The sequence below is a fragment of the Octopus bimaculoides genome, chromosome 1, assembly GCF_046866305.1.
Source record: "Octopus bimaculoides isolate indiv1 chromosome 1, ASM4686630v1, whole genome shotgun sequence".
NCBI classification, from domain to species: domain Eukaryota; kingdom Metazoa; phylum Mollusca; class Cephalopoda; order Octopoda; family Octopodidae; genus Octopus; species Octopus bimaculoides.
The window spans coordinates 3,463,470-3,475,720 of NC_142928.1; the positions used below are offsets into that span (position 1 = coordinate 3,463,470).

Below are 12,251 nucleotides of genomic sequence, written 5' to 3' on the forward strand. Positions count from 1 at the left end.
CTAAATGTAGCAACCAAATGTCTCTGAAACGGCTTTCCGCTGTCTTAAAAAAAAAAGAATATATATTCTTTGTTTCTTTCCCCTTCTATCATTTGCGATAACCTCGAGAAGGTCTATGTTGGTTGTGAGTTAATCATAAAGAGCAACTGCAAACATTCTAGGTCTGGGTCCTATAGGCTAGTAAGGTAAACCACAAGGAATAACTGCATGAGTTTAAGCACATTATTGTTATCATCATTATCATACACCATTTTGAGCGTGCCGTTGCCAGTACCGCCTGACTGGCCTTCGTGCCGGTGGCACGTAAAAGCACCCATTACACTCTCGGAGTGGCTGGCGTTAGGAAGGGCATCCAGCTGTAGAAACTCTGCCAAATTAGATTGGAGCCTGGTGTAGCCATCTGGTTCACCAGTCCTCAGTCAAATCGTCCAACCCATGCTAGCATGGAAAGCGGACGTTAAACGATGATGATATATATATATATATATATATATATATATATATATATATCATAAGGTTTTTAAACTTTTAAATTTTCATATTCAAAAGAGACAGAGACTTCAAATTCGATATATCGATTTATTCACCACTCTATGTTAACATTTCAGTGACTGGTCCATTGGATTTAGACGTTTGGCACTTCTTCAGGAGTAGTTACCTTTCGAACAAAACACGAAAAAACACATACATAACTGTTATTAGGTCCTTAGGACATCGTTAGGTTTCGTCTTTGTTATTATAACAAAGACGAAACCTAACGATGTCCTAAGGACCTAATAACAGTTATGTATGTGTTTTTTCGTGTTTTGTTCGAAAGGTAACTACTCCTGAAGAAGTGCCAAACGTCTAAATCCAATGGACCAGTCACTGGATAAGTTTGGCACAGAAATGTTAACATAGAGTGGTGAATAAATCGATATATCGAATTTGAAGTCTCTGTCTCTTTTGAATATGAAAATTTAAAAGTTTAAAAACCTTATGATATAAATATAAACTGTGAGAACGACCCTTAAGGAATCTAATTAATGATCTCCTAAGGTAAGTTCTTATGCTATATTGGTAACGGTTGCTACATCCTCTGGGAAAAAAATTATTATATATATACACACACACACACATTATGCCTGAGAGAAAAAAAACTGCTTTTGATCATTAGTTAGCTCGGGAGGGACAGGGTTTAAAGAAGAAGAAGAAGAAGAAAGACCACGACGATGATTTTCTTCTTGAATTCTTTTACATTAAGTGGGAGTAACTCTAAATATAATTCTTACTAACAATATATTCATTCTAGCAATTTTCTCCCTTTAATTTCAATGTCCAGATATTTGTTTAAAAAATGCGAAGGCAAGTGTTCTAAAGTTTGAATACTTTGTATTCATATTTTTATAATGACTTCTCAAAACAAACAAGAATAATATTTCTGATTTCGTATCAGTGTATTTAAGTAGGATTTTCACAAAACGACATTAACTTGAAGTTTCTCTCACTTGAAGATATCCTCCGAAACTATTGCTTTGTATCTTAACCTAGCTTCGGCAGCTGTAATACCGTTGCTTTGTTCGATTTCTGTCGAAGTCATAAGTCTTCCTTGCCCCAATTTACCATGGAAGTGGATATTATTAATGCTAAAACTGGGAAAAGTATTATTTCTTTTAGTTCACTGAAACAATCATCAACAATCCATGATGTTAAACTTGAATATAAGAAGCTTAATTCTAAATTATCTCTGGCAAGACATTCATTTCGCAAAGAACCACGCGGACGAATTTTACGCGACGAGGAAACTTTATTGAGTTTAGGGTTTGATAAAAAGGCTGTGCTCTATTTTAAAGACCTTGGTCCACAAGTAGGATGGACAACAGTTTTCCTCACTGAATATGCTGGTCCTCCTATCATTTATGCTATATTTTACATGCGTCCTGCGTTCATCTATGATGTTGATGCTGCTAATGACCCGAAAGATTTTGTCGTGAATCTTGCTGCCGGTTGCTATATATTTCATTTTGTTAAACGTTTATTGGAAACCCTATTCGTACACCGTTTCTCTCATGCAACCATGCCAATTCGTAACATCTTTAAGAATTCGTTTTACTACTGGGGGTTCGCTGCTTTCGTTGCTTACTACGTGAACCATCCTCTCTACACACCCCCAATGTTTGGCGACGTACAAATCTATGGCGCTTTGACTGGATTCATTCTGGCTGAACTTGGAAACTTTTCTATTCACCTGGCATTCAGAAATTTACGACCGAAAAATTCCAAAGTTCGTATGATCCCATATCCCGGAACAAACCCTTTTACTTGGTTGTTTAGTTTGGTAGCCTGTCCTAACTACACCTATGAATATATTGCGTGGCAATCTTTTGCTATAATGACCCAGTGCTTACCTGCTCAACTTTTTGCTCTTGCCGGTTTGTATCAGATGGCCGTCTGGGCCCGTGCCAAACTCTCTAACAGCAGGAAAGAATTCAAAAACTATCCAAAAAAGCGTAAGGCCATTATCCCATTTATCTTTTAAATGTACAACTTCCATTTGTGAAAATCTAAGCTGAACTGTCATGTAGATTCAATTCAGTGTTCTGTTTAGAAAAGAAAACTTGTTTAATTAACATTATCACATTTGATTTGTAAATTTTGGCATTTTCTAATGTTCTCTGAACTGCACCAATTCTGGTGATATTTAATGTAACACAATTTGTCGTTCTACATAAAAATCGAAGTCATTTTTGTTTTTTCTTCTTTGCAGTGTCTTCATGTTCATTTGCTCTGTGCTACTTTCATTCAATTGTTATAATTTTATCAGTTATACAGAATTAATAAACAAAATTTTTGTTTATACATCTCTTCAGTCTCTGTCTTTGTAAGATATTTGAATATATATATATGCCACCCTTGACTTATGTTTCTACTTTCCCTTTAATCTGACACACGATTTCGGTTGATTTAAGGCAGGCACAAGGGGCCAGCAATTTTGATAGGAGGGAATTAATCGATACCATCGAACCCAGTACTTGACTGGTACTTTATTTTATTAACCTCAAAACGATGAAACGTAAAGTTGACCTCAGCAGGATTTAAACTCGGGACGTAAAGAAGCCGTCAAACATCACAAAAGCAACTGTTGGCAAGTAAAGTGATGGCGGAGACATAAACTCAAGGATCGCCAAAAATTCCTTTGTATCTCTGACGAATGAATTCATAATGTTAAAATGACTTTATCTTATCAGTTTTTTTTTTCCGTGGATTAACAAAACAGCTTTTGACCCGATATATGTGTGTATATACGTGTGTGTGTGCAGGCACTCACCACTATTTTTTTTATCTGTTATTCCAGTTATTCCCTTATCTGAAGTAGACAAATTGAATTTAAAAAAAAAAAATCATTGAGCATTTCGATGACTTTCACATTTTTCTTCAAATATAATCTCTATACATATAATAACTACTGTAATCATCACATTAGTTTTAATTCACTAATATATTTTTATATTTAGCTTTCTATTCGAAGGTGGAAATGCGAATAAAAATATTTTGAAGAATGAACCATCGACCTTTCTTTTTCTTTCTTTAATGTAATATATAAGTGTTTTAGCTTGTAGAGTTCAAAGTACATTTTCTATTGTGCAATAATTGTCAAGACACCAAGTCCTCGTTGAATAAGTAAATACATAAAAAAATATTAACAAGCTACTCTCTTTCTCATCAAAGGGAAATAATACTTTATAATAATTTTTACGCCGTTGAAGTACAAGATTGCTCCGCTATTCAAGTACAAACACATAACTACGGTAGTCTCAGTGAAGTAAAGATGGATCCTTCGTCGGTGTCGACGACGAGCATTCAGTCGTTCAGACATCTAAACGTCCGACTCGTTAAAATAACATGCAAGTGGCTGAGTATTCCTTAGACACGTATTTTTAACGTGATTCAAAATCAGAGTGATATGAGTATGACAAGATAAAACCTTTGGTATTAACAGATTGGTACCATTCCCCCGACTTTATTTCCTCTTTTTCTTCCCCTTTTATCTTCATACCTGTTTCAATCATTAGACAGCGGCCATGTTGGGGCACCGCCCTGAAGTATTTTAATCGAATGAATCAATCCTTATACTTTTTTTTTAAGCCTAGTACTTATTCAATCGGTCACTTTTGCCGAACTGCAAAGATATGAGGACGTAAACAGACCAACACCGGTTGTCACGCGTTAGTTGGGAACACAATAAATCGCACACACACTTATATACGACGGACTTTCAGTTTTCGTCTACCAAATCTACTCATAAACCTTACCACACAGCTACGTCTGCGCTTACATGTTTTTTTGTTTTAATGAAATTTTTCAGAGATTCGCTTCCGAGGGTGGAGATTACGAGTGTGTTTATAACATCTTTTGATGGAATTTCGGATCCCTTTTTTTTTTTCTCTCTCCGATTGTGTTTCCTCACCTCTTGTCGAACAAATTGACCCCAGGACTTATTCTTTGTAAGCCTAGTACTTATTCTATCAGTCTCTTTTGCTAAGTTACAGAGAAGTAAACACACCAACATCGGTTGTCAAGCGATGAGGGGGGGGGGGGATAAACGCAGGCATATATATATATATATATATATATATATATATATACATATACATACACACGACGGGCTTCTTTCAGTTTCCGTTAACAAAAAAACCACTCACAAGGCTTTGGTCGGCCCGAGGTTATAGTAGGAGACACTTGCCCAAGGTGTCACGCAGTGGGACTGAACCCGGAACCATGTGGTTGGGAAGCAAGCTTCTTACCACACAGCTACTCTTGCGCCTAACAAAAATAATATGACATTGTTGTCATAATGATACAAAGTCCACAAAGGACTCAATCTGATGGTCATATGACCATAATATTTAACAATTTAATGTAAGAACTTGTTTATTCAGTTGAATGAGGCAGCAGAATAGAAAGGTTGTTAGAACATAGGATGGAATATCCTGCATATTTGTTCTGATTCTGTGCTCTGCATCCAAATCCCTCCAGGGTCAATTTTAAAAAAAGGGCTAATCCAGGATGATGGTTTTTCAAAACAGGAGAGTGTCAAGCAAAATGCCTTGTGGTATTGTCCTGGTCCTTTTGATTCTGACATCGTCTGTAACGATGCTAGTGTTGAGTGGTATCAGCTTTTCCTTTGAACAATATTGGTCACATCAAGAGTGGAGACTGCACACATAGGCAGTTGACAATCTTCTACAAAAATCTTACTCAAGCCTGCACATGTATGTGTGGGCTAGCAGAAGCTCTACAGCTTCAAGAGGTGAAGTCCATCTTGAAGCTCTGACTTTGATTGTTGGACTACGTTATTAACCTTCAATAAGTACATTATTTATTACTGGATTCTATTTAACCCATAGTCATAAAAGCAAAGAGGCAGGTTGGAAGGAGAGAGGTACTGAAGAATCATACCAGGTAACTAGGCAACAGGTTTATGTAGCAAGGGGAGAAGCAGGAACTAAGAGGTTTGCCAATATTCTATGGCACGAGACATTCCAGGTTACAAGACAGAATTGAGATGCTTTAGGAAAAAAGTGTGTACAGATTGCCACTTGCACTTAGCAATTCTGAAAAGGCATGAGAGAAAGGTCTTCCTAGTGTGGACCAAAGTGTTTTAACCATTCTCGCTGACAGCAGTATGTTACATAAAGCAATTAAGAATGTGACGAAAGCAGGAAGAGTCCCTGGACCCTCAGGAATTCATGCTGAAATGCTTAACATAATTAGTGGTGAAGGACATGGCTTAGTTACCTTCATGGTTAATCAGGTTGTCATACTCAAAGACATCATACTCAACTGTTAAAAGGACAAAGAAGAAATTACAGAGGAATCAAATTGCTGCATCATGAAAGTTATGAAAACGGTTACAAGTTGATTAATTAGAGAAAAAAATTAAATTACATAATTACAATTTGGATTTGTGCCAGAGGAAAGTACTCAGATGTTCTCTTCCTAATTAGACGACTGCAGAAGAAGTATTTAGCTACAAGTAAGCCACTGAACATTCATTGACAAAAGTAAAGCCTTGGGCAGGGCCCCTCACTCTCTGGTGGCTACAGATAATGACAGGGGTCGATGAATAACTTGTGAGATCCACACAAACCATGTACAGGGGTACTGTCAGTAGCATGATAATTAACACTGAATATAGTGATGAATTTAATGCGTAAGTAGAAATTCACTAGGGTTCAGTTCCCAGTCCCCTCTTATTTATTATAGTCCTTTACGCCTTAACAAAGGAGTTTAAGAATAATTGCCATTGAGAACTACAATAAACTGAGATGACAACATTCTTATAATTTAAATATGTAGTTGAATCAAACAGCCTTGAAGGTAGCTTTAGCAGTGGAGGAGGATGTATAGAGTATATATATATATATGTATATATATACACATACAGTACTGCCTGATCGGCACTCATGCCAGTGGAAGATTAATAGCACAACTGATCATGATCGTTGCCAGTGCCGCCAGACTGGCTCCCATGCAGGTAGCACATAAAAAACACCTTTTGAGCATGGTCATTGCCAGAACCGCTTGATTGGCCCTTGTGCCAGTGGCATGTAAAAGCAGCCACTACATTCTCGGAGTGGTTGGCATCAAAAGCTGTAGAAATTTTGTCAGATCAGATTGAGCCTGGTGCAACCTTCTGGCTCGCCAATCTGCAGTCAAACCATCCAACCCATGCCAGCATAGAAAGCGGACGTTAATTGACGACGATATATATCATCATCATCATCATCATCATCATCATCGTTTAATGTCCGCTTTCCATGCTAGCATGGGTTGGACGATTTGACTGAGGACTGGTGAAACCGGATGGCTACACCAGGTTCCAATCTGATTTGGTAGAGTTTCTACAGCTGGATGCCCTTCCTAATGCCAACCACTCTGAGAGTGTAGTGGATGCTTTTACGAGGCCAGTCAGGCGGTACTGACAACGGCCACGCTCAAATGGTGTATTTTATGTGCCACCTGCACAAGAGCCAGTCCAGGGGCACTGGCAACGATCTCGCTCGAAAGTCCTTACACATGCCACGGGCACAAGAGCCAGAAAGGCGACGCTGGGCACAGGTGCCATCCTGATTTCGCTTTCGCTTGCCCCAATAAGTCTTCGCAAGCCGAGTATATATATATATATATATATATATACTTATGGATGAACAGCAATGCTACATGCTAATTAGAAGTGGGTTCTGAATACAGAGGGCATGTGAAGATCAGAAAGAAATGAAGCTGGCATGCTCCATTGGATGTGCAACATCAGTTTGCATGAATGCCAAAATACAAATAAATTGAGAGAAAAAACTAGGCATAAGAGGAATCAGATGTAGTGTGATGGGTATGGATGAGAAATGATGTATAAAGATTGCTTAACATTGATGAAACTTATGGAAGTGGGGAAACCTAGGAAAACAAGGTTTCCCTCTTCCATAAGGGGCAAAGTAATGAAAGTTGATCTAAGAACTTAGAATCTCATGGAGATGTCAAAGAATTGGGATGGCTGTTGATATGTGATATGTGAGAAGGTCAACGCATCTCATTGAAACAAGTTCCGGAAGCATAAAGTGTATATACACCTTCCCCATCAACCATTCATTTCTCTATCACTGTTCTCTCCCATCATTTGCCTAACTGCAGTACTCTGCTGTTGTAATTTAATGAGAGCAAAACTACATATGTCATCATCATCATCATCATCATCATTTTCTGTGATACCAGTTATCTTTCTCGTTACACAGAGCCACTTCACTTGACATCCATCCTTCTTTCTTAACAATGGCCCTCTCCACTCACATTTTACATTCATTACCCTACCCCCTTTCTCTCCTCCTCTGAATCACTTGCTCCTATCACTATACATCTCTTGCAACCACCCACATGTTACCTCCCTTTTTCTAATCTTTCTCTTATCTGCTGTATTATTACTATTCTGCTCCTCTTCACTTCTTTTGTATGGCCAGTCAGTACCTATTCTTCTCAACCTTCCAACTCATATATATCGTCCATCACCCCTCCACCCTTGTTTACCCTCAATCTCTATAGTCATCACCTTACTCTCCCTTATCTTCCCTCCAACTCTCCTCTTCCGCCCACAGGGCTCATGCTGACACCATGTTACCACCATCTTTATTTCTCTTTCTAGCTCCATCTTGTATAATGTAAGAAGAAGAAATGCATATTCTCTCCAACAAAAACACTTGTTCTGACTCTTTCTTTCATATTTTAACCTTTACCATTTTTTCCTGTTTCTTACTTCCTCACTCATCCTTCAGGCACATCATATGTCCATACCCGTGCTACCCCCTCTCTCTCTCTCTCTCTCTCCCCCTTCCTTTGAATGCTCTAGAATATTCTGTTTTATATACATCATCATCATCATCATCTTCACCACTATTTACCAGCCATGTTCTTTGCTGAATTGGATTGGACGATTTGACAGGATCCAACAGGCCTGAAGACATCATGCTCCAATGTCTGCTTTGGCATGGTTTTTTATGACTGAATGTCCTTCATAACACTAACCACTTTACAATGTGTACTGGGTACTTTATTTTCATGACACCAGCACTAGTGAGGTTTCCATGCAGCTTACATCACTAAAATCCCCTTCAATTGAGTAGAGCTACAGTAGAGAGGGAAGAAGTTTTAAGCTATGGTTTAAGGAGTTAAAGTCAGATAGAAGGGTCTAGAAGAGAACAGATTTCTTGCAGTAGGGAATATACACACACATAGACAATACGTAAAATAGTTTTTATAATTGTATTTATTTTTCCATTTTCTTTTGTTTAACACAATGACAGTCTACACAAAGATGACACACCAAGTACTTACCTGGCTAATCTACAACCATTTCAGTTTAAGAGAACATCAAGAAAATGTATCTCTTCGGTACATTTCCTACTATTTTGAGCTCTGTCATGTAGTGACAAAATGTCTTTGCTAATCCTCTTAATCTCAGTCAGGTAATATTCAGATTTGTTTTATGTACAGTTGTGATTCCTTACACTAAGATTCGGTTCAAAGCAAATCAATAAAAGACATACTTTGAAGTTTAACCACTTCAAATATTTCTGCTTACATCATACAGCAATGGTTGTTTCAACATTAAGTACCAAAATATTCACAGCACATGAATCTGATGAAGTCTTGAATACATATCATATACAAATTTATTTCTCTCCAATGGTTTTTTTAATAATGTTACCTGATATATTTTATTTATTTATTTGAATTTTAGTGTTGTTGATTCAGGCAAATTTATGAAAAAATGTAATGGAAATAACCAAAAGAAAAAAAAATTAAGCATTTTAAATTTTGAGTAGAAAAATAAATTTGTATGTGATATGTATTTAGGGCTGATTTCACTCCTCATGTGGTTTCTTTTTATGTTCTTTAAGATGGAAAGAATTAATAATATCAGAACAACAGAGGGTAAACAGAACATAAGAATCTACAGTGCCAATCACAGTCTCACCAACGTTGCTAATTATTTCCATATTGAATAAAAAAATTATTGCTTTTATTTGAAATGTCTGAAATGTTCACAAAATGTTTTTCATTATTTTTTAAAAGTAAAGCTTTAGGAATGTATTTCTTTTTTGTGTGTTTTTTCTTTAGCTTTTTAAATATATTCTCATTTTTCTTACTCACATGAACAAATGTAGATCTATTTTCCACATCCATGCTGTATTCTGTCAGACGGTCAACTGAATCAACATTTTGTGCATTCGTGACACATGAAGGCTAAGACAACTCAAAGCCAGTGTTTGAATGAATGGCATATCGTAATTTTTCCTTCAAAGTGCTCTTCTTCTGGTAGTTAGGCAGTTTAAGAAGATTGAAACAAGTTGAAGATGTTGGTAAACGACCAATCGGGTCCTTTTTACGAATATTGAAAAATCCTTTAAGAACGCTGCCAACAGTATCCCCGGTGTCCTAGAAACAAAAGAAGATTAAAGAATGAACAATGTACAAAGAAAAGTTTTAACTCTCAGAAACCTCTAAAACTCTACCCAGACATCTTCACCAAGTCTTTATCAATAAAACCAGTTGTGAGATTGCTCTAACTTTATATCGTTGCTATTATGCAAAAGTGTCGTAAGTCCAAAACATTGCTTTTTCAGAAAATGAAAAAATAATTTCACCATTCCATTTCTTTTAACATTAGCAATAACTTCAGTTTAACAATAATACTCTGTTGGGTGCATAGAATCGTAGCTCCATGCATGTGTGATATTTTCAGTCAGAAATATTTTTGCAAAACTGTCATATGTGGGACTTATACTTTTGAAAAATGCTAAACCATTGACAATTTTCGTATCTAAAGCAGCTGGAGATACAATAGTTTGACCTAAAGAACTGGCTATTGCAAGCAAAATTAAATATTGAAAAAAACACATTTGCTCAAATTTGGACAAGTTATTTTACCAAATTCTTTGTTATATTTAAAGTAATTGAAAGAAACACTGAGCATCTCAATAGAAATACAGTAACAAAAGTTTGATCTAATTTCAAATTCTTCCTTGCTCTACCATCACAAAACAACATTTGCTTCAACCACCACCACTATCATTATCAACACCAACCAACCAACCAACCAATATATATTTATTCAGCAAGTCTTACCTGATCATCACTAACTTCTACACACCGAATGGAAAATGCAGGATCGAGTGTGGAGAAACCTAACAGTGGAGGTTTAGAACAGCTTGTGACAAACTAATAAAGGAAAAGAACAAGACATGTGTCAGAATAAAGAATAAGATAACTGGTTGTTTCATTCACAATCATTAGTAACAACACCACAGGCATGTGTACAGGACTTGAAAACAAGACATGTATTTTTGAATACAAAATATTTTATTTATGAATACATCATCATCATTTAATGCCTGTTTTCCATGCTGGCATGGGTTGGACAGTTTGACAGGAGCCAGCTTGGTGCAGCCCTCTGGCTTGCCTGCTCCCGTCATATTGTCCAACCGATGCCAGCATGGAAAACAGACGTTAAATGATGATGATGGTGTATTTATAAGTGAAAAATGAAACATATTTTATTGTAATTCTGAATGGAATGACTTAATAGAAGTATTGTGGTAGGTACCAACCTCAGGATTGAGTCTAAGGCTTCAATCACTGAACCAAAGGACAAATTTATGGAATGGAATAAAATTGTAGTTATTTTTAAGAGTCCACAATGATTTCTAAATGAAACATTACAGAAACAGACAATAAAAACAGGATATGTGAGGAAAGGTGAAGAGCCAGCTACAAAACAGCCAAGCTTAGTGTTGAAATCTTACAGAAGAAATTCAACTCAGATTATTTATGAGAAGCACAGGCTTTCCTGTTGCACTCAATAGGCCTGTGCATGTCTGTATGACTTCTTTATTGGACATTAAACTTCTCTGGCATTCCGTCAATTACAATAATGAAAGTTCCAGTTGAGCCAATCAACGGAACAGCAGGCTCGTGAACATGCCAAGTGGTTGAGCACTCCACAGACACATGTACCTACCCTTAATGTAATTCTCACGGGGATTCTGTTTGACACAGGATGTGATAAGGTTGGCCCTTTAAAATACAGGGACAACTCATTTTTGCCAGCAGAATGGACTGGAGCAACATGAAATAAAGTATCTTGCTCAAGGACATGATGTGCTGCTGGGAATCGAACTCATGATCTTAAGATCATGAGCTGAATACCCCTAACCACTTAGCCATGTGCCTTCACTCAGACATTAGACTTTAATCCCAAGATTAACATCAGACATGCTGATGGTTGTCCAATTAACTTTCATTGATATTGAATTCCTTTCAATATTATTTTAATAGTGAATAAAATAACCAAATGAAGAGCCACTCACTATTGGTCAAGACTGACCATGAATGTGTAGGCCTGGACAACATCTGTTGAGGAAGACTAGATCAAAGATGGAATGCATTATCAGTAAATCAGAGAGAGAGTCAGACAGACAGACAGACAGGGGGGGGAGAAGAATGCTTTAAAAACTGTAGAAAATATACATAAAAATAACTAAAAGACAGTAATCCCTCGCTATATCCGCAGTTTATTATTTAAGCTTACATCGGTTCCTCTGTGGTGGTGTTTTGCATTTATAAAACAAATATACACAAATTATAAAAATAATAAAAAAAACATAGACAGTACAATACTGTTTCTATTTCACCTATTGCAGGGGGAGGGGGTTGGAATGTAA

At 36.9% G+C, this 12,251-nt stretch overlaps 2 protein-coding genes and 1 pseudogene across 4 annotated transcripts in view; 1 reads left to right on the plus strand and 2 right to left on the minus strand.

The window, feature by feature from the left end:
* Positions 1-8,436, minus strand: part of LOC106880095 (uncharacterized) — a 32,173-nt gene extending 23,737 nt beyond the window's left edge. Inside the window, exons 1-2 of the mRNA XM_014929912.3 lie at positions 8,430-8,436; positions 5,779-5,823 (exon numbers count right to left, since the gene is read on the minus strand). Of these exons, the coding sequence (XP_014785398.1) occupies positions 5,779-5,823; positions 8,430-8,436 (52 nt within the window). The remainder of the gene's footprint in view (positions 1-5,778; positions 5,824-8,429) is intronic.
* On the plus strand, positions 1,328-2,836 carry LOC106880101 (very-long-chain enoyl-CoA reductase pseudogene; annotated as a pseudogene). The gene has a single exon (XR_016240768.1). The product of XR_016240768.1 is annotated as a very-long-chain enoyl-CoA reductase pseudogene (transcript).
* Positions 8,437-8,776: 340 nt separating the features above from the next.
* The window catches only part of LOC106880100 (ubiquitin-protein ligase E3B), a 52,673-nt gene continuing 49,198 nt past the window's right edge, over positions 8,777-12,251 (minus strand). For both annotated transcript variants that reach the window (XM_014929916.3, XM_052975268.2), the window contains 2 exons: positions 10,657-10,749; positions 8,777-9,966 (listed from right to left, as the gene is read on the minus strand). In XM_014929916.3, coding sequence (XP_014785402.1) covers positions 9,775-9,966; positions 10,657-10,749 — 285 coding nt within the window. In that variant the 3' untranslated portion in view covers positions 8,777-9,774. The remainder of the gene's footprint in view (positions 9,967-10,656; positions 10,750-12,251) is intronic.